This window comes from Ursus maritimus, unplaced genomic scaffold (assembly GCF_017311325.1).
Source record: "Ursus maritimus isolate PB19 unplaced genomic scaffold, ASM1731132v1 scaffold_3, whole genome shotgun sequence".
Classification (NCBI taxonomy): domain Eukaryota; kingdom Metazoa; phylum Chordata; class Mammalia; order Carnivora; family Ursidae; genus Ursus; species Ursus maritimus.
Window position 1 is genome coordinate 36,533,482 of NW_024425563.1, and position 26,211 is coordinate 36,559,692.

Here is a 26,211-nt window from a genome sequence, read left to right on the forward strand (position 1 = left end):
CTTACCCAATTTAAGGTGTGGTCAGAGTACCCTTGGAGCACAGAGAGTGATTGATTCCACTTGAAGCAAGGATGAGGAAAGGTAGCATCAGGGAATCAAAAGAGCTTACCTTGGAGCTGGAATTTAAACTAAGACTACTTGGCAGTTCCCAGCGTATAAGTGATGGGATAGGCAACCCCCCAAAAGGGAATAATATGTGTAAAGGCATGGAGGCCTGCAAGAGAGCTTGCTGTGATTTGGGATATGACTGAGCAGAGAGCACCTTGTCTACCTCCTTTGTTTTATAGAGGAGGCATCTGAAGCCCAGTGAGATTGAGAACTTATTAGCATGTTTTTATTAGTTTTCAAATATTATATAGCTGTTGGGTAAAATCAGCACTCACCCATATAGACTGCTTGGAATTAGAAATGAGGTGATACACAGGTAGAACCCAGACAAACTGTCATCCCAGTTTCAGCAACTCCTATGAAAGCATGAGTTTTCACAGGTAATGTAGTTGGGATCTTAAACAATTTGAGTCCTCTCTAAAAATAGCTTGCCAATAATAAGAAACCTGCCTGTTTAAGATCATAGTATTTAGCAACAATGAGCATACTCTCATTCCTTCCCTTGGCGATGATTTGCTGAGCTCAGATTGAGACTAAACTCTGTGCTGAATTGGGTATACAGTGAGGAGCTAAAACCAACACAGACCTTACATGCGTGGAGCTTAACAGTTTATTGCAGGAGATACTCCAAAATGCGCACAAATAAGGAGTGGGGTTGGGTAGTCTATGTTGCTACGAGTGCATGTGGTTGGGCTGAGGGGATGGGCGTCAAGGAAGGCTGCCCTACAAGTGTCTGACCACTGAACTCATATCTGTAGGAGGAAAATGGCCTCGCTTTGCGAGGAGTGAAAGAAGAATCTTTGCAGGAGGTCAGCCATGCACGAGTCCAGCGTATGAGGGAGTATGGTAACCAAAATATTGACAGAAGATCTTTGTAACTGGAGTACGGAAAGTCAGGGTTAAGAAGGGTGGCACCAGGGAGAGGGGCAGGACCTTATAGGCTATGGTACTGATGTCTATGTCATCCTCAGAGCTCTGATAGATTTAGGAGGATGACATCATCACATGGGCATTTCAAAATGGCCTCTTTAACTGTCATCTGAGAAAGGGCCTGGAGAGGGTCCTGAGTATCTGAACATGAACCTGTTAGGAGACCATGGGAGAAGGCCAGGCAAGCCTTGGGGAGTGGTGGGAGCAGAGATGTTGAGAAAGGGTGCCTTCGGGAGGTACTTCCGAGTTAAGATGATTGTGACATGGTGATGGCTTGGATATGTATGTGGATGAGGGGGCCAGTGCACGACCCCTGGGTTCCTGGCCTTTCCAGTCAATGGACAGCACTAGCATTCGCTAGAACTGGGATTGGTGGAGGAGGATCTGGTTTGGAGATACCTAAGGATTGTATGAGCTAAATGGCAACATGAAAGAAGAGAAAAACAATTAGCCTGATCAAGCTCTTGTCCAGTACTACACAATATGTTTAACCAACCACCTTTTGGTACAAAAGAAATAGAAATCTAATGGAAGAAATACAGACATTTTCCTGATGCTACATACAGAAACATACAAAAACAACAAAAAACCCACAAAACCTTAAGCCCAAAGATGACAGACTCAAAGGTAGCTAGTGGCATTGTGGACATTGTGTTGAGGAAGGACAACCAGGGAGACACCCAGAAGGCTTCACAGTGGCCCCGTGGAGGGGTACAGAGAGATCCACCTAGTAATAGCAGGATAAAGCAGGACTGTCAATAGAAGAATACGTTAGACTAACATTTCAGAATATGTGATTGGGAGAGAGAAGATAGCTTAGATTTGGTTAGAGGATGAGGGGAGATAACGGATTCAGCTGGAGGTTTGCCAAGTTTTAGGTGCTTAGACATCTGAACAGAGATACAGAAGTTGCAGGTTTGTGTCAGATTCTCAGGGCACACATCACAACTGGAGAGAGACTTAGCAAACCATTTGTCAACAGGTGATTCCAGAAGTCTTGGGACTCTCTCCAAAGAGGAAGAATGTATATGGATAGAAAGGAAAAAGTACAGTTTAAATAACTGAAGTATTTATTAAAGACTAGAATGTCCCAGAGAATGTGGTGAGTTATTTCTGATAGGCGCCTTATTTAACCCTCCAGTACCTTTCGTAGTTGTTTTATTGTTACCCCCACTTGCCTGATGAGGTGACGCAGATTTTGAGAGGTATCTTGACTAAAGTCACACAGCTAATAATTGTTAAGTCCTGGGCTCAAACTCATGTCTCACGATGCCAAGTTTGATGCTATTGTCCTGCACCCCAGCCTTGACGCTTCAGCATGTTGGGCATGCAGGATGACACCAACATTTAAGAAGAGGGCTAAGAAAAGAAGGTCTACAGAAGAAGGTATGGTTTAAGAGAAGATAGGTTCCTGAAAGTGATACGCATGTGGTCACAGTGAAGGGACGGTGACTTCAGTAGAGCAGTTTCAGAGCACAGTGAAGGCTGGTTTGAGTGGTCCGACGCATGAGGGGAGGAGGAAGACATGAAGTCCATGAATGGTACTGCTGTGTTCAAGGAGGTGATGAGGGCTAGGAGAGAGCATGCAGCCTTGGGAGGTACAAGGGCATTTATGAGTGGTCAGGGCTTATATAGAGAGCTGCGTCGGGGGGTCCATGCACTTAGATCTCGAAGAGGAGCAGTGTGGGACCACTAGGCTTGTGAGTGCTCAGGGTAACTTCATGAATGTAGAAAGGCAATTCTGGGTGCAAGCTTGCTCTGAAGCCTTTTAAGTTGTAATCAGTCTACTGTCTGTTCAGTTGTGATCCCTTACAAGAAGTGGTTTCTGAAAGTTATTTGAGATAATCTGTCAAGATACACAGACCCTGGACTATTTTTTGAGCAGACGTCTTGTAGCACATCAGTATGAGGTCATATGGTACGAATGGTCACTGTTAGAGAATGACATCACGAATTAGTGCTTGTCTAAAATGTTCTAACTTGGTTACTCTACAGTTATTTTCATCCATCTCACGTACTGTGGGTCATGTTTTCTGTCCTGTGTTTCAATCTCTACTGTTAATTTTGTTTCGAGATTAGGAAAGGGCTTTAGACCTCTCTAAAAGCGCATTACTTATCAGCATGTCCTAATTTTTGACAGATTCATGTGTTTCTTCAACCTTTTAAAATACATTCACAACAGTAGTAATAATTTATTTTGGGGATTGGGGTTGTATCTAAACCTCACTATCTGACACAGAATTATAAAATTATAATAATATAATAATAATATTATAAAATTATAAAATTCACTTCCAACATTTTGGTCTTTTAAAAATTGCTCAAAGCATTTACTATCATTTTTTTTTAAAGATTTTATTTATTTATTTGACAGAAATAGAGACAGCCAGCGAGAGAGGGAATACAAGCAGGGGGGGTGGGAGAGGAAGAAGCGGGCTCATAGCGGAGGAGCCTGACGTGGGGCTTGATCCCATAACACCGGGATCACGCCCTGAGCCGAAGGCAGACGCTTAACCGCTGTGCCACCCAGGCGCCCCTAATATCATTTTTTTAAAAATGTAGATTGCGAGTTGATTACAGTGCAATGTATTGAGCTGGAGATATTTCATGTATTGAGGTGCATTTTTGTTATTTCCCCATTCTTGTCTCCTTTTTGACACAGGATTACTCTCCTGGGGAGAATCATTGTGCTTCATTCTCTCTGTAACTCCTTGAGGTACCCAGAGATGACTAAACTGTACACACTTTATCTGGTTTTAACATCCTAGTCCTGCCTAGCCCTGTGAAAGGTTTCAGAAGCCAGTCAGTCTATAACCACTTGGTAAGGCTAAATGGTGACACCCTACCCACACCCCCGGACACACACACCCTGTTCCCAGAGAGTTAAGGCATATGGGAATTGTCATGGTGGCATGTGTGTTTAATCCTAGGGGAGGAGTCTAGTCATGACTAAATAAAATGTTACTATTGATTACTACTCAAGAAGACTGCTTTTATGCCATGTATTTGGCTAAGCCCTGGGGACATACTAGCAAGTAAATAGATGCAGTCTCTTTTCTTGAGGAGCTTACAGTCTAGGGAAAAAGCAATCTCCTTCAAGCAATAGAATAGAAAGGTAAACCAAGCTGAACAGCAAGTAGGATATGTATTCCTCATTTGTTAGTGAACACATATTTATTGACTAACTCCTGTGGGCAAGGCATCTGGATGAAGAGTGAATATAGCAATAAGCAAGAGTGGCACAGAGCTTGTCAGGAAGGAACCTTGTCACATAGGTTGTTGAGTGATACTCTTGATATTTTGTATTATTTTAGTAAATTCCATATCTTTAAAATTCATAACACTTATTTGACCCAGAAGTTGGCAAAGTATATAAACTTTAAGATCGACTCTCTTCAAAAATATATAAAATTTAAATATGACAGCAGGTTTTAGCTCTCCAAGTGTACTTCCTCGTCACATTCGTTTTTCCTAGTCAGTAACAGTTAATAGTAAGCAGTATGACTGGCTATAACTGATATGATTATCTTCATATATTCTATAACATCTTTTACAGTTATTGCCAGTTTTCGAGGAACTGTCCCGTATGGCCTGTCATTGGAAATTGGAGATACAGTTCAGATCCTGGAGAAGTGTGATGGTAAGTGGGCTCGTGATGATTGTTTGAGGTTGTATAGCCAACCTCCTCACCATTGGATGGCTCATAATGTTTACAAATTCTGTCCTTCTGTTAATTTGTGGGGTTTTTCCAGTGGTCACCGTGAACTGGTTTTGACAAAACTTGTTTTTTGCATACTCAGTGTTTGCTTATGGAAAAGCATCATTTGCTGTTTTTAAGCTGATATAGTTTTCCTAATATTATTTCCTTATATTCACTAGATGCCAACATAGTAAGCGTTAGAGGCTACCGTATTTGTGGGAGTTCATGACTCAGTGCCAAGTAGGTCCCTCAGGACAGGAGGAAAGAGAGATCCAGAGCACAAGTGGCTTCTCCAAGGTTAGGTAATCAGATATCTTGGGGAGGACTCCTGCCAAGGCCAGCTCTGCTCTAGGCCTGTCGTCTTCTTCCCTGCCACCCCCAAACTTGAACTAAAGCTATTCAGTGCATATGAAGTATTAGTGGAATATGTTGTAAGTATTTTATGATTATTAATCTATGCAGCATGTAACTCATTAAATCAAGATACTTAATATGTTGTCAAATATTTCCATTCCTGTTTCATAAAACATCCTTAAGCTTTCTTATTTAAAAAGATCCCAGTTGAAATGATTACTCTTTTTTTTCTCATTAATGAGATGACCACATTTTAAAGCCCTATCAGTATATCCAAAACTTCCCATTTTCCTCCTAAAATGTTGTTCTTAATAGGAATTTATAATATGATAACATACTGTCACATCAAGAGTCATTAAACTGTGTTCCTCCAAACAGAGCTGTTAAATTTACTTAGAACCTCACATTAAATGGTGGTGATACATGGACATTTATTCTGTCTACTGTAAATGATATCTTTAAAAATATAACGAGGTCTTCCATGTTATTGCCAGATGTATTTTATCTATATTTTGTATACAGTAAAAATAAAATCTGTTTTGAATTGGTACATGAAGTAGGCTCCATAAGTAATGGAAGCTGTTTTGTAACCCAAAAACCTTTCTCTGCAATATAATTGGACAGAGACCTCTCTATGAGACTTTTGCAGTTCTCAAAAAGTTTTGGTTTCTGTTTAAATAATTATTTATGAATGGATATATTTCTTGGATGTGTCTTTAAGGGATCATATTAATCCCGAGATAGACAGTTTCTGCTCAATTCATTTTGCTTTCTTCAGACTGATTTTTAAAGCTGTTAGGAATGGCATTTTATAATATAAGGAACAAAATATATTTAAATATTTATATTTAATATATAAATTTTATATAAATATATAAATTTTATATAAACATATTATATAAATATTTAATATTTAAATACAATGTTCAAATATTTCTTTTTAAAAATTCAATTAATCAAAAAAGTCCAGTTCAACAATATAGTTGTTACATGGTAAAGTAATTTCTTACCAATAAACAATGGTTTCATGCTTGAAGAAACTACAAGTTGAAAATAATACATTTATGGGGATATATATTTACCATACATTTTCATATATATATATACCTTACACTTGTTTTAAATGATAAAAAGATGCATTCGTCTTTCAGGATAGTGCTGTAAAATATTGATTCAGAGTTGCTTGGAGGTTTAGTCATAGGCTTTCTACAGAAGAAAACTTAGGGTGAGCTCAGGTGGTAGGACATTTTGCTGATAAGAGTACCCATCACTTTTCTTGATGGATGATACCAGATTTCCCTTTTTTATGCTATCAGACTGATCCTAACCCTAGATGATGGGCTCAAGGATGTGCAAATTTACTCGATGACTGTTGGCTCATCCCTAACTATACTCTGGTGATAGGGTCTGGGCCTTATAGTCAGGCGCAGAGAAATTGGAAACATATTAAGTCTTGTGTAGATTCTTGAATTTCCCTGAGACATAATGTAGCCTTTTATAAAATGTGGAGAAACTATGCTCACTTAAATTAACTTGACCAAAATAAAATAATCTGATAAGTAGAAAAGCCAGAATTTAAGCCCAGTGCTCTGATTCCAAGCCCTGTACTTGCATTATGCATGTTTCTATTTTTCATGTAAATTTCCATTACGATTTTTTAAGCAGTTTATTAATAGAATACTTAAACTAGTAGTCACTTGAGTTATAGTCTAGCCCAATCCCATTCCCATCTTGTTCATACACAGAATATTTATTTGTAGGGTAAAATTCCATCAGTAAAGGACAGATTTATTTGTAATCATTTCTTTTCTTTAAAATATTACAGTGGTTTATCAAAATAATGACCATGATTATTTCTCCACAGGCTGGTACAGAGGATTTGCCTTAAAAAACCCAAATGTCAAGGTAATAAAAAATATTACTTGTAATCATAACTATGGGATTTTTTTAAAAAGTTATTTTATTTCATTTTACAACTGAAATTACAGTTGGGACTCTTAGTTGAAATGCCAAATGGCAATACAGATTTTCATAATTTTGGAAATTCCTTTGAACTTGGATTATCATTGAGACATACTACTCAAATGATAATCCTACGTAGCTCTTACAGTTTGTATGGGGAAGACCTTAATAAGCTCATTATAGATAAACAAAATCTTTTTGAAGTGTTAGTTTAGCAGAGAGTGAAATTAAAATTCAAGCAGGGGAAATAGATATTCCAAAAGAAAAATTGAATAGAGGTATTTAATCTTCGAGTTTTCTGTGATATCATGTAAAAGAGTGGTGTGTAGAAACACATTGATTTCAGCAGCTTAGTAAGATTCCCTTTTGGGTTTGGGCAGGTGAAACATGGGGAAACCATCTTATAAAGGTCTCCCTGTTCTTACCATTCCAGGCAGAAACTAAGACTCATTATCATGTATATGTGTATATACATCCTCAGGAATTACAGTAGGAAGTAGTATGATTTTTGTGTTACCTTTCATTTGTATACTTTATGACTTTGACACTCATCCTTACTATTTATTATCTGTGTTTGTCTACTTTATTCTAATCTCTCCAACTGTCATCCGTACTTCCCACATTCTGTGTTATTCTCTTCCGTGTCATGTTCATTTTTTGGTTTAATTCTGGCTTTAGTAGGATTGTAGATAAGACATTGTATCATTTCTTATTCTCAGAATACACTGCAAGTAATCTAAATTCTTCTGCCTGCCTTTTTGCTTAAATATACCTTTTTCTGGATCATCCAGCTATGTTTAATAACTGTATTTCATTTATTTTTGGTCATTCTAAAGGAGAGCCTGAGGGACAAAAGAGTGTAGAAATTAAAATTTTTTAAATACTTTAGCCCTCATTTAAAGTTATTTTTGGACATCTGCAAGGCACATGCAAATGTAGCTTCAGTATTTAATTATTCATTTAGAATACTTCTGAAAAAAATATATTAGGGCTTATTTCTGCCACTCTTCTAACCTCAAGTTCTGACTTCTTCTCATTAATTATAATTACTCTGTTTGTTAATTCTACTTTATTGAGTTAAATTTTGAAGAAAACAATATATTTTTTAACGTGTGTCTCTTTACTACTGTCGTATGTACAGGATTTGCTTATTAAATTTTATGTTATCCTTGGATCCACAATGGTGATAATGTATTCAAATGACATTTGCTTTCCTAAATATTTAATTGAATTTGTCATTTGATGATATATCAGAAATCATTCAGAGGATATTGTCATTTAATGGACAATAAAATTGATGCTAATTTTTTTTATGTTGTTTCTTTCAACTTCCCGTTTAGAACAAAGGAACAATTTCCTTCTCCTGTCTTTTCTGTACAATAAAAAGCTTTAAGCTAGCATGCTGTCTTTTGTTTAATTTTTGTTCCATCAGAATGCAGCCTGGTGATTAATTGCTGCTGTGTTTTCATCAAAGATCTTCCGTAACACATAATATATGTTTTGTCTTCCAATTCACAGTGGTGTTTGTGTGTGTGTGTGTGTGTGTGTGTATTTTAAAAGAGACACGAGTGTTTTAGGGAGAAGAAAAGGAGCAACTACCAAAACAAACAAAAACTAATACAATATTAAAAAACTATGCAGTATTTTAAAAATTCTTATTCAGTGTAACATGCTTTCTGTTCTGTGCAGAATTCCTGAAAATTTAAAAATTTTCTGTTTTATAAGGAATATACTTTTGAGTGGGATTTAATTTTTTTTTAAATTCTATTTACTTTAGAGAATCCCTGAATTTGTAAACTAGTGCATGGTAGGCGTAAAAAGAAGGGATCCAGGGTTGTTATCGGTGTTGTTCTTCCCTGTTCCTGGTACTGTTATGGTTGTATGACTGTATTTTATACGTATGACTGTTGAAAGCACCCCTGCCTTATCAGTCAGCTAGCACCATAACCTCCTGTTTTCTCCCACAGGGTATCTTTCCTTCCAGCTACGTTCACTTGAAAAATGCCTGTGTGAAGAACAAAGGGTAAGAAACGAGTTTTATTAATAGTGAGAGGATTTTCACGGAACCATTGCTTATTTGAGAATTTGAAAGGCTTAGTAATTGTCTTGACAAATGAACTCTGGGAGCTCATGCCATCGTCTGCGTGGTTTGATAAAGGTGGATTACACTAAGGCGGTTGGTGGAGAAAATGTGATACCTTCTGTCTGCGTGTGCTGGACTAGAGGAGAACCTGGGGCATCAGAGGTCTCTCATTGTCCACCAATCATGGAAGCAGCCTAATCTGAAGCAGAAGGAGTTGGTTCTTTTTGGTTTCCTGCTATGTAGAGAAGCATGGCAGTCGACCCATGGAGTGCTGAGTCATGTCTCAAACCCCAGGAATTTCCTAGATTTACCACTGATTATAAGCAGCCAAGTCTGACTGTTTTTTCCTAATTGGGGATCATACCATATCCTTGTGTGACCACTTCACAAAGCCGCCCTTCTGTTTTAGGGAATGGCATTTCTGTTCTTTGTTTGATTGAGCTCATTGATCACCTAAGATTTCTCATACATTTTAGAAGTTTTTCCAGTCTATTTCCAAAAGGCCTTGAAGTTGCTGTCAGGATAACAGATCATTCAAATAAAACACCATAGTATAAAACAGTAGAACTTGCTCATTTTAAATGGTTATCATGAGCAGATCATTCATTGTAAGTGGGCCGTGGATTTGGACCCAAATGTTAGCTGCCAGTGTCACAAGGAATACACACTGGACCATTGAATGATTGTCATTTTATGACCAAAAAAAGTGCAGCTTCAGCCATAAAAATTACATTTGTCTTCAAATAGAAAAAATAGCAGTTTATTTGAATTACTAAAGCGCTTTTTAAATCCTAGTAAATGAGATCTTCAAACTTGAGTTTTACCAAAAAAGTTCCAAGGATGCTATTTAAATGGATGATTCTTATATCCACTCTCTATAAAGGTAAAGTATTAATCTTAGTTCATTGAAATAACTTCTGCAGGTGGGTGAGAGTCTATGGTATAAAAACCCTGAGAGTTACCTACATGGATAAAACTCTAGGAGATCTTTATACTGTATATCACCCCCCCCCCACACACACACTACTTTAAACAATATTACGATCATTAGTCGTAGCAGAAGTAATTATTTAAAATAGATTAAAAACATGATTCTAATATGAATAATTACCACTGTTGAAGGTTGTGCAGCTGTAACCCACCAGGAATGAGTCAAGTAGAGTTATCAGTCCTGCAGTTCTCCTACCAGGTCACTCTGACACTGTCCAGCTCCCCTCAAGTAAACCAGAGGAAACTCTAGAAGATACTTAGGCCATAGGCTCACTCTTTGTTCTGACCTTTCTGCTCCAGTGATCTGTGCTGGACAGTGTGGAAACCCCAAGGTCTCTACCCTGACCCTCAAAGTGTTCACCTGGATAGACCCGTGCAACCAGTTCTCTTTGCTGCCTGTGCTCCAAGCCCAGCCCTACCCCTTTGACTCTGCAGAGCAAAGGACGTCTCGGCCCCCACCGTACCCCTGAGCAAGGGAATAGAGGGTGCTAGCAAAGATGATGTCAAGCATCATTCCACCCAGTGGAAGTCCTCCCTCTCAAAGCAGATTGGGGTGGGTCATTATCAAAACAAGTGCCTTCTTTTAGTTATTTATTTTTGTCCTAGGCAGTAACTGGTGTGTATCTGGCCCCGTCCTTGAGCCCGAGGAAGTTTAAATAAGGCTAAAGATGTCTCAAACTTTAGTTGTTTTAGTTTGAAACTTGGTTGTGGGTTCCCCATGTGACACAGGGCATCATGAACATTAAGTAGCAGGAGAACGTTGAGGATAGAACCCAAATTTATCTTCTTAAAAAGAAAAAAAATATTGGAATTGATTGAGACCCCAGATTCTAGGACTATGAACTGGAAGAAAAACTTGAGCCTGAAAACGTTTGAGAACACATATTACCAGGAGATTCCATTCCCAAGGAGGAACTTCTTTGGGGTTTTGATGTTAAACTCTCTTATTTTAAGATCGGCAGCCTGATGGCCCACCAGGATGAAGTAGCTGCAAAGTATATCTCAGAATAACTGAACAAAATGCGATTTCAGGGACCACCACTTACAGCTGTTTGAACATTGACTTTGGTTTTGGTGTGATTAGGAGGAAACAGCTGCCTCACGGAAAATGGCGATTTTGTTAAAGCTTCTTAAAAATTTACTTTTTGGTTGAACAAACCCCAAATCAACTTCTCACAGATTGAATTGCCTTTTTGTTCGTTCCTGGGTCTTCAGAGCATTGGAGGGCTGATGGGGGTCCTTAAATTAAATTATGGTTTATGAACAACGAGGCCACTTCTGTAGTGTTTAATTGCTGCTTGAGGTCGTGCCACTTTTTAAATGTTAAGTAGGTTGTGGAGTTGTCCTGGCAATTCATTGTTCCCTTCTTGACCTTACATCTGATCATTTTATAATCTCTGTCTCCAAATATTCATCATTTAAATTGCAGCAGCTGCTTCAAAAGCAAAATCAAGGCGCTACCGTTTGAACATGTCACACGTAGACTTGATAAAGGTTCTGTGTATGTCGCAGTTCACATTCTACTGTTTACTTTTATTTCTAGTTTTAAATCCCACTTTTACATTTTCAGCTGTGTTTAAGCTCTAGAAAGAAGGGAAATAGTCACAGAGCAAGTATTTCAGCAGCACTCTGAAATGAGGAAATGAGGCTCTGTTGGTGAAGATTTTAGTTCTCTTACTTGCTGTCAAGAAGACTTTACAAAAGACAATTATACACCCTTTGGATAGAACATCACAAAAGAACTACAGAGCAATTATTAGCCTCATGCTAAGAAGTAATTTTCCCTTGATCATCTAGACAACCTGGTTCGGTGTCTAAAATGCTGTTACCTTGTACATATTAGATGTTGTCCTCGAAAAAATGCATACTCAAATGTTAAGAAAATAATTCCCATCAAATAGCTTATAGCATTCTTTTCAGAAGCTGTAGTGATAATAGCCACTTCAGAATTTTAACCTGCACACAAACTGAAAAGAATTTGAAAAAAGAAATTCCAGATGAGGAAAAAGGTTGTCGTACGTCAAAGATCGACACGAAGATAAAGGAAATCTGGGTTTTCTTTTTGTCCAGAGCTTCATGTATCCCTTCAATGTCAGGACCACTTACATACCCTAGGAGGTGTTCGTATGAATGTTTTCCAAGTGTAGTGTTTCACTTTAAGAGAAGAAACAGGAAGGATATATGACCCTGATCGTAGAGAGGAACATTGCGCAATGGATATTCAAACATCTGTGACAGCAGATCTTTTAAGTTCGATGATGCATGATAACATTACTAATATACTAATCGTTTTTCATGGTCCCATTTACAAATAATAAAAGTGAAGTGTTAATAAGATCAAGTGAGTGTTTAATCTGTACCTCAGTGTCTAGGTGCTTCTAACACTGAAGTTGGTTTGGATGTTTGCAGCCATAATATCCTGATCATTGAACAAGTTTGTTACTCCCCTTGAGTCCTACGGTCATAGCGCTTGAAAAGCAAAAGCTCTCTCAGTTTATGCAGGCTCGGTGACCTCATGTTACATGAAGGCTTTTGGGCTTGGGAGGTTAAATGAGTTGTTCTTAAGTGGTCACGTTGTGGCTGGAGCAGAAGTCTTCTGATATTGCTGCTTCTCACCACACTCCTCAAACTTGGTGCGGATGAAGTGGCTGGTCCTTTTGGTATTGTACTGCCATGACCCACATAACATTCCTCACACAGGTCTCTCATCAGATCCTCATTACTGGCTGCAGAACCCAAAATAAGAGGCAGTTTCCTTTCCCACTTTTATCTTTCAGAGGATTTAAAAGAAAATTGTTATCTATGATAATTGCATATGTAGACTTTGTTTTTCTCTTTTAATTTCACAGACAATTTGAAATGGTTATTCCCACTGAAGACTCCGTTATAACAGAAATGACATCAACATTAAGAGACTGGGGAACCATGTGGAAACAGCTCTATGTGGTAAGTAACTTTTTAATGGCATAACTTTTTGGATAGAGAATTATTTTAAGAAATATTTGAATAGGAGTCAGCATCGACTAATAGTTGAGCACATGCTTTAAGGCACTAGTGCTCCCAGAAATCAGAGATACAGAGCCTAATAAGACTTGTACTCTGTGTGTGTCATAGTCTTGTACTCCGTGTGTCCACTAAGAATGGGCTTTGTGAGTTCTTTTTCGAGCTGTAGGAATGTAAAAGATGATTTTTCTGGCATCTCATCAATTAGAATGGTTTACATGGAACTAGTTGGTGTCAGGCTTTCTGGGTATTTTTAATTTTCAAGGAGAAAGAAATTTATTTTGAGGCGTTGGAGTATTGGTGATATTTTATTCTAACTTTCTGTAAATGATTCAAATGTACTGAAAATGATAGACTTGTTAGTCCAAATGAACAAGAATATTTTAAATATACAAAAGAAAGGAATGTTTCTTAAAAAAAAAATAGGAAGGGGGTCAGGTCAATGTTTGGAGAGTACGTTTTTATGTACTTCTTTGCCTATTACAACAAATTATACTTATTGAGTGCTTACTGTGTCACAAACCCTGGGGAAGTACTCTGTATGCAATGTCTCATTGAATCCATACAGCCACTCAAGGAGATGATGACCAGGAACATCCCCAGCTTACGAACGAGGAACATGAGACAGAGTGAAGTACTTCCTATGACCCACATGGTGGGAAAATGGCGGGGCTGGGATTCTGATGGGAATCTAGTGCCCTCACTTTGGCTCTCTCAATATGCACAAATTTGGGGGTGGTGAAGTTTTGAGGAAGGTGAATGCTATTTCTCCTTTTATTTTCAAAGACATTTATAGAACAGCTTAATCATTTGAAGGGATGCGTTCAAAATACAAAGGTGTGCTTAACCTGACAAAACGATTTGAAACAGCTTGTCAAAGAGAAAATCCAAAATTAGTGAAGGACATCGGCACAGAATGAGAGTTTTCATTGTCTCTTACATACAAAATGCAATAGGCTATTTCATCGAGGCAAGAAAAATCTCAAAAATAAAACGTTTTTGATGTTGGATTTCTCTGACCATGCCCTTCTGGAGCTGGTGGCTTTAGGACTCGCTACTAAAATCCACAAGACAGTCTTAGATGAAATGCCAGTCTGCGCTTTGCTGGCATGAGGTAAGTGCAAAGTCAAGATAACTGAACTCAACGGGTCTGTGCTGAGAGGCTACAAAGGAAATGCAGATCTCCTTTTCAGATTTTTGAAAAAATTTATATTAGGAAGAGTATAAAATCCAAGTATTATTTCACTTAAAATAACATTGTGCATTACATTAACGTGGAAATGAACCTATTGGAAGTGTTCACATCATTGCATCTTAAATACCCAACAGAAGAGTTGTAAAAATAATGGCAGTGTAAGTGTCATCCATTAGCCGAGCTGGAGCACTAGCACTTTACCTTTTTATGTGGCAGCTTGTGGGGAACAAAGTTGAATTCCTCTTGATTCTGCCTTACCCGGCTATTTTTACCTGCTTTCCAGGTTGCGAACATCTATTTTGGTTTGAAAATCTATGTGTTGTAAGCTCTAGGAGTAACGTTTCCACCTCCTGATGTCCTGAGTAATGGACACAGAGAAAGAATTATTTAAAAGTTCCCCTGGATCCTGGCATGGTAGTCAGTTACGTTAGGGACAAATGTGAAGTTGAACCTGGAGATGACAGAGTTTCGACCTTGACAATGAGGCTGATGTGGCTGCGTTGGACCTTTTGTTGGCTGGGTTCTCTTTTTCCTTATACAGGTGTTTTGAGCCTGGTGTTTTGATTCAAGTTCATCCTTGTTCTTTTCCAGTGGTTTTAAGATGCCTGACTTCTCCACTGGCAGATGTTTCATGAGGATAATAATACCTTGTAAATTGTAAGCAGTTTACGAGATACACTTGATATAAGTAGAACATTTAGCTTAAAAGCTCATGGTAAATACTTGAGAAATGCTAGTTGCTCTTTTTCATATCATTGGTAAGAGCCTAAATAACGTTCTTTAATAAAATACCAGTAATATTACCACAAAAAGCTTAGGAGAAATATAGCAGCCATCTTTTACTAAGTACTTCTGTGCAGGCCTTTGGCTGGATATTTTATATCTTTCTTCCCTGGGGCTCTGCCAGATTGTTTTTATTCTCAAATCTTTAGCAGAGATAACCTCTTCGGGGTCCCACGCTAAGTGGTGGAGCCTGAGTCTGAAGGTACATCTGCTGCTGCAAAACCTGGGCCGTTTTCGTTTTGAGGCAAATGAACACTTACCCACTCTCCAGAACACAAATGCTCACAAGTAACTTTTTGCTACGTTTCCGACATAACGCAGGAACTTTCATTTACTGTTTTATTCCAAGTGTTGAGTCTTGTACCCTATCCTTTTCATTTAATGGTAAACCAAGAGCATTTTTCATATTTCTGAATAGTCTTCATAACTGTCCAGTGTTTAAAATCCAGTTTTTCAAGACTCATTGTTTTATGACCAGCTGGCAGACCAGACCCCATATGTACTACTTTCCCATCAGGAGGGCGGGTGTGCTGGTCAGGGCTGCAGGTTCCTGCGTCCCCCTCCCTAAAGGGAAAGCACACCAGCTGGTTCGCATTTTTATGAAAGATCCGGCTTCCTTCTCATCGTAGTGTTCTCTTCAGCTTAAGTACTAGAGATGAGATCATTAGAAAATCAAGTCTGTCCTGCCACACAACTGCAAAACACCATCCACAGTAGCAGGACCGATGACTTGCACACGGGGACAGTCAGTTCAACAGAGCTGGCTCTCCATTTTGCATCCAAAGACTCGACTTACTTTGTATCTTCCCTCTGTAATTTCTTTGACTCTCGTGGACCTTTCCACTGACCACTGACTTCCTCAAGTTTTTCTTGATCGTCCCTTAGTGTTTCACATGACTTAAACAGAATCCACCTCTCAGGATCCACAGAATGACCTCCTGTAAACCAAGGTATCTCTTCATTCTCCAGCTGCTGGCACTACCCAAGGGAGACACCGTGTCTGTGGTTGGGGGCTTCCGTCCAGCGGAGAACACAGACACTAAGCGGTGAATTACCAGAGTATTGCATTACATTGCGCCTGCGGGGACTTGTATGGGAGCGTATAACATGAGTCAAGAGTGAGAAGTAATAGAAGAACAAGCTCAGTAGAGTGCCTTAAATGTCGAGAGCACAAATATTTACATCTCAGAGGAACTGGGATGTGTCATGGAGAATGCTTTGCTGTTCAGCCAGCACATTTGTCTCACCTGCACAGGACATTAAAACACTCCAAGTCACCAAGTCTTGATAAAGTAGAAGACATATCATGACTTTAAAATTTAAAAAAAAAAAAAATGTCTTCTGACTGCGCCTCTTTCCCCATCACACAGAACTTCTGCTACTTCTGGCAGTTTATCACTGCAGAGGGCTCCCGATGTATGATAATCTCAATCCTTTCATATCACTGTTCCTGTCCTCTACTAATATTCTAGTAGAAAGTAAAAGCATAGTTTCTGGTTAAGAAAGATGGAGGGCAGATACTTCGAAATGGTTTTGCCCTCCATGTCTCCGGGTAAGAGGTACAGGCTAGCTTTTGGTAAAGACACATTAGTAGAGGGCTTGTTCTGGACCAAGTCCATAGCAGGAGCGTTATTAGTAACAGCTGACATTTAGGTGATTTTTATTCTAGGCCAGGCATTATTCTAACAGTTTTGGTATATTAACTCATCAATCTTGACAGTGACCCTATCAGGTAGTTATTTTAATATCCATTCTACAGATAAGAAAATATGCACGAAGAGGTTAATAAATTGCCAGAGGTTTTTCAGCCAGTAAATGGCAAACTTGGAATGCAGATCGCGTAGTCAGGCTCCCAAGTCTGTGTTCTTCATCACTGTGCTGTTTTGCTCTCTTCACAAACCTTGTCTCCAGTCCACAAAACAACCTTACAGGAAGGTAGTAATGTCTGTTTAACAGATGACAGAAGTCATTCGCCAAGCCTGTAAAACGAGTAAGTAGCAAAAGCAGGATTTGAAGCCAGGAGTTTAACCCATCTTCCTTACATTAAGTCACCTTGCTTGACGAATTTCCCAGGAGAATATTGAATCTACGTGAATATTTAACAAGAAAGAAATCAGTGTTGGTTGCTAGAAGTCTGAACAGTGACCAGAGAATAGCAATAGTGAATGAATTTGAGAGCCCTCTGCGTGCCCAGCTTATGATAGGAAAAACAGTAAAGCATTAAGACCAACATGCAAGAAATAATTAGAAAACAATATTTGCCATTGAATTGGCCTTAATTGTATGCAGCCACTGTCGAGAGAAGAGAGAAAAGTATGTGGGTGAGAGTTACCAGGGAAGATTCTTGACAGAGGTGGAATTCAGATGGAGCCTTGAAGAACATAGAATTTGGATGGAGCTTAAGAGAGGAGGATTTGAGGTGAAAGAGGAGGCCGAGTATGTAAGCTCCGGGTGTGGAGGCGAAGTGAGGACTCTGGGGGGAGTCTGAGAAGTGCAGTTGGATTCTTGGAGAGCAGTGTTGTGAAACTGGATGAAAGCGTATAGAGTAGTGGGTGTATGTGAGAGCACGAGGGGAGAGGGACCCCTTAACAGAGAATCTGCCCACAGAGTGGCAAGCACGTGGAGGGTAAGCTGGACTGGTCCTTCCCTTTCCTGCGTGGTTTCTTCGCAACTCACTCTGGGGACTGACCACCGATTCCACATCTGTGTACTTCCCAGAGAAATGAAGGCGATCTCTTCCACCGGCTGTGGCACATCATGAATGAAATCCTGGATCTGCGGCGGCAGGTGCTCGTGGGCCATCTGACCCATGACCGGATGAAGGATGTGAAGCGTCACATTACTGCCCGCCTGGACTGGGGCAATGAGTGAGTACCATCCACTGTGGGGGATGGGGCGAGTGTCACGCCCCGCCTAGACTGGGCCAATGAGTGAGTACCATCCACGGCGGGGGAGCGCGGGGGTGTCATTTTGCCTGGACTGGGCCAATGAGTGAGGACCATCCACTGGGGGGGGCGGGGGGAGTGTCACGCCCCTCCTGGACTGGGCCAATGAGTAAGGACCATCCACTGTGGGGGGCGGGAGGGAGTGTCACTCCTCTCCTGGACTGGGCCAATGAGTAAGGACCATCCACTGTGGGGGGCGGGGGGGAGTGTCACTCTCCGCCTGTACTGGGGCAATGAGTGAGGACCATCCATCGCGGTGGTGGGGGTGGAGGGGGGGGTCTCTGGTGACAGATGCCACATAGGTGTGAGCCACCGCACAATAATATCTCCAGAAAACACCAGATGGGGCTTTTTCAGTTTTATCCTTGTTGCGGCTTAGGGAAGACTGTCATTGATGGAACTGAGAACTGTATCCTCTGGGGCTGGTGAGGGCACCGGGATGTTGTTTGTTCTCTAGTGCACTGTGAGGTCAGACACTGTGCACATGCTCACAGAATATGAAATGTTTACAGGGATCAACCAGATAGGGCTTCTGCTAAATAGGTCTTATTTAAAAATAAGCTTTAGGTTTGGCGTGTGTATTTGCTTTTAATATATACCCCTTCCGTATTGTGGTACTATGTCACCAGACTAATCTGGAGGGAGACACTAATGCTAACACCAACTATTAAAAGCCTTAAAACAGGTGCACCGGTGGGGCATTCATTATTGCCCTGATTCTGCCTGTGTGTATATATTGGCCCCTTTGAGGAGCTGCTTGGGAGAACTCAGTAAAAAGCAGACAAGATTTACTCTTACATAAAACTATGACTGATCTAAAATAACCGCCAAGCACTTTAGTAAATCTCATCACTTAAAGCTCTGATCAAGGCTGATACTGTACTAAGAATGAATGCTAATATGGGGGTGAGAAATTAGAATAAGCTTTGACTATGGTCCTAGGCTTGTTGCAAGAAGTTAAAAAGTCCCTCAAGGTCATGGTCATACCCTCCCTTCCTTTCCTCTTCCAAATCCCCGTTGGCTATTTGGACGTTCAGAGGATCTTAGGGCTATAGAATAAAAGAAAAGCCAGCGGAAAAGGAGAAAATGGCAGGACCTACACCACAGATAAATTCGCCTCTTACTGAATATGGTAAAACCAATTTGAAGCTAGAGCACTGCTTCCTCTGACCGCAGGAAGTTACTCTCTCAGAAGCCACTTTTGATTCTGCTGAGAGGTGACCTCTACCTATGAGCACATGGACCTACTGACACATTTGAAGCCTCATGCTCACCCCGAGTACTTCTGCTATTTTGTTGAATAAGATGTGCCATTCGTGCTTTTACAGATGAGCACTGTGGTAGCCCTAAATTGTTTACCTCTATGAGATTGATTCCTATAGGGAATAAAAAAACAAACAAAAACAAAAAACAAACAAACAAAAAAACCAACCATAGGTGTAAAATGGCAACAGGACATTGGACTAGCAATGCTCTTTTTTAAGACAGGAGGTGAATTCCTGAGCCCTTCTTGACTTCACTTTCTTCACCTGTGGAAGGAGTACGTTGACCTGGAGGAGGTTCATGGGCTGTTTCAGCTCCAGGGCAGTATGAGCCCAAACACAGCCATTTCCTGAAAAAGACAACATGGCGACCATTTGTATTGAGCCTCCAGTCTTGATCTGTGAGATGAGGCAGGCCAGGATCTCAAGGCTGTTTGAAAGGGACCCATGCTGTCTATCATGTGTTTCTTTTTCATTTTGAAAAAAAAAACCTGAGTTTTCACTGAATTATATTGGCTCTTAGTCGTTATGCTGATACTCGTTAAAGACTAGTTTGTAAATAGGAAGAAAGTTGGAAGAAGTAGCTTATCAAAAATAGCTTGGAAATATAGAGCAGGCAGAATGATACTTTTTCAGTTTAGGAAGGAAGATGATGACAGAGAGAAAAACATTAATTATGACTGAATCATGACTCAGTTTTGACTCATGTAAGTTCTAGCTTGTACTTTGGGCAGTTCTGTGGCTAATTTATGGTAAGTTGGTAAAACATTGATGCATGAAAACGAACAATATAATTTATATAGCTCATCCTCAAATTCATGAATTTTCTGAGGTCTCATTCTGTTTTCTTTGACCACTTACTTAAAATCAACTTACAGCACACAGATTGTGTGTTTACCAGATCCTTGTAAGTATAAATCCATTTTCTTATTGAATAGTGCTAAATGGAAAGCAAATTCAGATAATTCTCTTGCATATTAAACTAGATCAGATTTTCCTGCAAGATTATCTGCCTGCATGTAGATCTCTGGATGACCATAAATTAAGTCTCAGGTTGTGTATCACACTGCTGAAGAGTGGTAAAGAGAAGCCTTCTGCATGCGGGAAGCTTGGGAGGAAAAGGAAGAGGAGCTGTTCGTTTTGTTCTTTAGCAGAGCCTTGAAAAGAAGTATTCTTACCTGGAGGAGTCACGCAGAGTTAAAATAATGGTACCTGTTTCTGTTCCCCATAGAGTTCTGTGCTGTCCTTTGACCTTTCCTGCTAAGCTCATACAGGAGAATCTGTTCATCCTTCTTTCCTGATGTCCCAGAGCAGTGCAGTGACTAAAAGGATAAAGAACTTACCCCTCCCCTCCCTGCTCTGGTTCCCTGTATTCTGAGAGCTCTCTTTGCATTTTCTCCTTTCTCACTTTGACTTATTTCTTCTTCCTGACTTAAAGCACTGCCCTGATCCTGTTCTGTGAGCTAGGAAAATCTCAAGCACTGGCAGAGTTATCCTAAGGATATACCTAGGAATGAACAAGACAAAATCGAAACAGAGGAAACTCTTCATACAGCTAGGACTTGGGAAGCTAGCAGACATGAACAATTGAAGTTTTAGGAGGGAGAGAGAGAGAGAGAGAGAGAGAGAGAGGGAGAGAGATTAATTTGCAAGTTAAAGGCTCCTGGGGCCCCAAAGCCGGGGAGGTTTCTGGACTTCACACCTGCTCCAGAACGTGTGCAGCTAGAGTTGGTCTTTACTCATTCTGCAGTGATGGAGACCAGTTGCCCATCATGTGTCTTTTCTTCCTTGTGCCATATGGCTGATGCTCTGACTTTTTAGGTCCAAATTCCCAAAGAAGGAATCTCATTGAAAGCCAAAATCCATTATTCCTGTTTGGACCGAGCATTTTCTACCAGCCACTCATAAGCTATTGGCCAGTTCATGGATTATTTGTCCTTAGGTCAGGTCCCTATCTGTGGGCCAGTCAGTTGTGGCTCAGGAAGGGGAGATGGTCAGATGACCAGACTGCCTCAGCAATTCCTCATGCGTCCCAGTGTAGGACAGCTTCTCATAGAAGGAACTGTGGATAAGGTCAGTGCCATGATTCATGTGTGGTTATATATCCTCTTTCCTTTGCTAAATAATCTTTCCTCAACAATACTGACCAGGTGTCACATGATGTCTTACATTATAGTGCAGTGGTTCTCTCTTGGGAGGGGGCAGAGAATGGGGAACAGACACTATCAGAATCCCTGGTGAGGTGTACCAAGGGGGATGTATTAATCTGCTAGGGTTGCCACAACAGAATACCATGGAGTGGGTGGCTTAAACAACACATTTATTTTCTCACAGTTCTGGAAGCTAGAAGTCCATGATGAAAGTACCAGCAAATTCAGTTTTTTGGTGAGGGCTCTCTTGCTGGCTTGCAGACAGCCACCTTCTTGCCGTGTCCTCACATGACCTTTCCTCTGTGCCTGCGTGGAGATCAAGAAATCTCTGGGGTCTATTCTTCTTCTTATAAGAACACCAGTTCTATTGGATTAGGGCCCCATGCTTATGACCTCACGTAACCTGTATTACCTTATTATAGTCCCTGTCTTCAAATATCATCATGATGGGGTTGGCCATATTGGGCTTCTACGTAAACATTTTGAGAGGACACATTCAGTCCATAACAGGGAGACATGAGTATTTTGAGAACAAATCACAGTAGTGTTTGCGATTTGAAAGTTCAACAAAAATAGAGAATGGGAGTGTGATTTTTAAGTTTTCTCAAAGAGAAACATAATTGAAAATTAAGAGCCTTATCATGTCAGAGACAACTACTGCCATTAAGAAGGTCACAGACGTGTAATCTTCTTAAGAACAATTGTCGGGGCGCCTGGGTGGCACAGCGGTTAAGCGTCTGACTTCGTCTCAGGGCGTGATCCTGGCGTTATGGGATCGAGCCCCACATCAGGCTCCTCCGCTATGAGCCTGCTTCTTCCTCTCCCACTCCCCCTGCTTGTGTTCCCTCTCTCGCTGGCTGTCTTTATCTCTGTCGAATAAATAAATAAAATCTTTAAAAAAAAAAAAAAAAAAAAAAGAACAACTGTTGCTCAGGGTGGCTGGGTCAGTGCCCGGCTTGAAATAAGTGTCAAATTAATAAATTCTACTTATGAAACCTCTAATGAAGTTTGGAGGAGGGTCCAGAATTTTAGGATTTTTTTTTTAATATGCAAGTGAGAAAGCTGTGGTTTTATAACTGGAAAAGCCATGGCAGAAGGCTTCTGTGTTAGAAAAGAATGCGAAAGGGACACAGAAAAAATTACCATCAGGAATTATAGTGAGACCTGGAACGGGGTAACTGAGGGGAGTATGGGAGAGAAACAGTGTCTTGGCCTTGATCTACAGGGCATCACAAAGACATCGTGGCAACTTTGGGGTGGTTCTGGAAGGTTCAGGAGATGAATAGAATGATACAACATTGATACCATTGTAGTCAAGTGGGCTCCCTGGAGTGGAGGATGTCACCAAGGTCACTAGAGGCGAAGTGGCAATTGCACTGATTTTCCTCTGTCTGTGGTAGGACCTCACAAATCAGTCCCACTGAGGCTGGATGTATAACCTTAGAACACTTCTCTGCACGGTAAGCCACATGTCAGTCATGTCAGTCTGACACAAGAGGTGAAACCGTTTCGCTGCCCCAGGCCTAAAACTGTGCTGCCTTAATTTCTTTCCCCTGCCATTCCTGAGTTTCTCCTAATGACTGACCCCAGAACTCTCTACGACTGAGGACTACACACGTGTTGCCAGGGATTCACATTAGAAACGTGTTCGCTGTGGATATAACTAGGTCTTTTAGTGGTAGGTCAAATCCTACAGGCCAAACTTCCCTCTTCTCAACTTTGATTTCTAGAATAAAATTACGTCTTGCTCTTATTTCTACCTCAGTCCAAAATGGAAGGGTTTCTGTGGTGATAGTTCTTGGGTCCTCCAGTGGCAGGGGCCCTCCACTCACAGTGCCTGCCCATCCCCTCAATTTACCTGCCTTTGTCATCTTTCTCAAGTTATGGCCAGTGTCCAGCCTAGTTATGTTGGCTACTCCAAATGTGGTAACCAGTTAATACAAGGCAGAAAATAGGAGTGAAAGAAGGATGCTGGGGGACATATCTAATTTCGAGGTGACACGGTAAAAATATTGATCTTTAATATAGTCTGTAGAAGTGACTTTTTCCCCAAACTTTTGCCACGTGTTTTCTAGACAACTGGGACTGGACCTGGTGCCTAGGAAAGAGTACGCAATGGTGGATCCGGAGGACATCAGCATTACCGAGCTCTACCGATTGGTAGGTACAAGAAACCTTGGCTCTCAGCCTCACTGCTAATTTTATGGTTTCCATGGCGCTCTTCATACTTGATTCATTTTGTAAGAACAGGATGTTCCAAGTTTAATTTGGAGCAAGTAAAGAGAATTGAGAGCTGAGGTGACCATGCCCCAAGTAAAAAACCGAGGCATTTTACCTGTTCCAGAAGGATGTGATGTGCTCTACTGAGCTCTCAAGTCTTAGATACTAGGAAGTAAATCCAAAGAAGTTTTAAGTTCTTTTGCACATCTTTGTACATTTTGTTTAGTGAAATGCCCACAAATCATACGTATTTATCTATTGTGTTCCAGGACAGTGTTGGGGCTAACAATATCCAGCTATTCTTCCCCAGCATGTTACCCCCACTCCCTGCCCCCATTACACTATACACAAAATCCACTGAAAGTGTCTCCTCCATTGTCTCCAACTGCTGGTCTTACCCCACCCCTCCTAGACCTACTCCATCCTAAGTGCTGAAGTCTGTTAATAATTCTAAGATATTTGATCATATTGCCCATCACCTATGACTTGAGTTTTTTCTAGTTACATGATAAGTTAAATCTGGTCCAATCTGCCATGTATTTAGCCTTGTATTCTTTAATTTTTTTAAAGATTTTATTTATTCATTAGCGAGAGAGAGAGCGAGCAAGAGCACAAGTAGGCAGAGCTGCAGGCAGAGGGAGATGGAGAAGCAGGCTCCCTGCTGAGCAGAGAGCCCGATGCAGGGCTCGATCCCAGGACCCTGGGATAGTGACATGAGCCAAAGGCAGATGCTTAACTGACCGACCCACCCAGGCACCCCTAGCCTTATTTTCTTAATACTTGTACAAAAATTATCTAATTTCCTGATATTAACTAAGGTCTTTTAAAACCCCAAAGAAGACTGTGGCTGGAAACGGTTTTCAAAGGCCATTACACCAGAGTAATTTTACTTTGATACGGTTTCATGTGCATCTTACTATAATGTTCAAAGGAACAGCGCCTATGGTAAACAGTAGACTCTTTGGAAGATCCTGCCTCTTTTGGATAGCTTCCCAAGTGTTCAATAGTCTTCATAGAATAGTGGGATATTCTTGCCCTGAGATGATCTGGATCTGAGAAATGTGGGAGGCAAATCATCAGTAGGCCCAGGAGCTTATGTCTGATTTTTAGAAAGCAGTTCTACCACTTTCAGTTTTTTTCCTTAGTCGCTGATCTGTTCAGAGTATCTGTCTACACCTTATTATATCAGTTGGAATTCTGCTTTTTGTAGAGAATTTCCTTCTCATTGAGCTTGAGAGTGATGTTTCATGTGGCATATCTTTGTGGCATCAGGGCTAAGTAGAATATTGGGCACCTAGCGAAACCACAGTTAGATGTCAGTTGGAGGGAAGCAGAGAAGGACGAAGGAAGCAAAGTAAGAGTATTTCTAGCTCAAGTTATTCCTAACTCTTCCCTTGTATAACAAATAAAATCGAACGTGCGGGTCACATCCTCTGGTGGAGCACCTTTGTTGCAGTTATTTCATTTAACTCAGTGAGCATCAAATTTGTCTCTCGCTGTTTTAATCTCCTTTGATTGGAAGTTTCTGCAGGGTAGGCACTGTCTTATACTTCCTCTGTCATGCCCGAGATAATCTCGTACAGTGCTTCGCACTTAATAAGCAATCACTCAGTGTTTTTGAGGTCATCATGGTATTATGAAAAGACCATGGGTATAGATCCAAAAAACTAGATTTGAATTCCCTTTTCTCAGGTCTGTGGCCTTGTGCTTTTCGCTTAGTCTCTCAGAGCTTCAATTTCTTCCTCTGTTAAGTAAGGAAATAATTCTTACCATGTTTGTTAGGAAGATTAAATAAGAAATGCATGTAAATGAGCTTTCGTTGACAGTTAATGTTTGCAGAGCACCCGAGCATTCGGTTGATTTTCATTCCTTGCTCACCTTTACTTCATCCTTGTTAGAGAGGCAAGTGGCAAGAATAATCGGTACCTTATATGCTAAATCTTAAGATTAGATCTGGCTGTGTTCAATGAAATAAACAGTAGAAGCTTAGACGTGATAGAAATTTATCTCTTTCTCACAGTATGCAAGCCAGGAGGCAGGAAGTTCTGGGCTTGTGTGTGGTTTCATGGTGTCAAAAGAGATACAGGGTCTTATTTTTCTGCCAAATGGTACATGGCTTCTATCATCAAGGATACTTGCAACTTCGATTCAGCTGCAAGAATTCTAGCCATCACATCTGCTCTCCAGCAGTAGGAAGGAGAAAGGTTCTTAGTTCAACGCTTGAAAGAGCTTTGCTAGAAATTCCACACAACATTTGCAGTTATATTTCATTGGCAAGGACATAGTCACCCCCCGTACCTAGCTAGGGGTGGCATATACTTGGTAAGCCACCAACAGTGTCTGACACAAATATATTTTAGTTTTTCTAGTTTGATTTTTGTATGCGTGTGATTTGATCTTTGTTCTATTCGCCTAATGTCCTGTATGGGATAGCAAATTGATTCCATCTTTTTCAACATTCTCATTTGCTAGTGATGGCCGCTGGGAGCGCTGCGTTGATATGCTTCTGGGGGCTCATGTGGGCTG

At 40.5% G+C, this 26,211-nt stretch overlaps 1 protein-coding gene across 1 annotated transcript in view; it reads left to right on the forward strand.

Moving 5' to 3' along the window:
• DOCK4 (dedicator of cytokinesis 4) overlaps nucleotides 1–26,211 on the forward strand; it is a 409,266-nt gene that overhangs the window by 174,676 nt on the left and 208,379 nt on the right. The window contains exons 2-7 of the mRNA XM_040644086.1: nucleotides 4,595–4,678; nucleotides 6,957–6,997; nucleotides 9,022–9,077; nucleotides 12,977–13,073; nucleotides 17,827–17,975; nucleotides 23,541–23,625. Coding sequence (XP_040500020.1) covers nucleotides 4,595–4,678; nucleotides 6,957–6,997; nucleotides 9,022–9,077; nucleotides 12,977–13,073; nucleotides 17,827–17,975; nucleotides 23,541–23,625 — 512 coding nt within the window. The remainder of the gene's footprint in view (nucleotides 1–4,594; nucleotides 4,679–6,956; nucleotides 6,998–9,021; nucleotides 9,078–12,976; nucleotides 13,074–17,826; nucleotides 17,976–23,540; nucleotides 23,626–26,211) is intronic.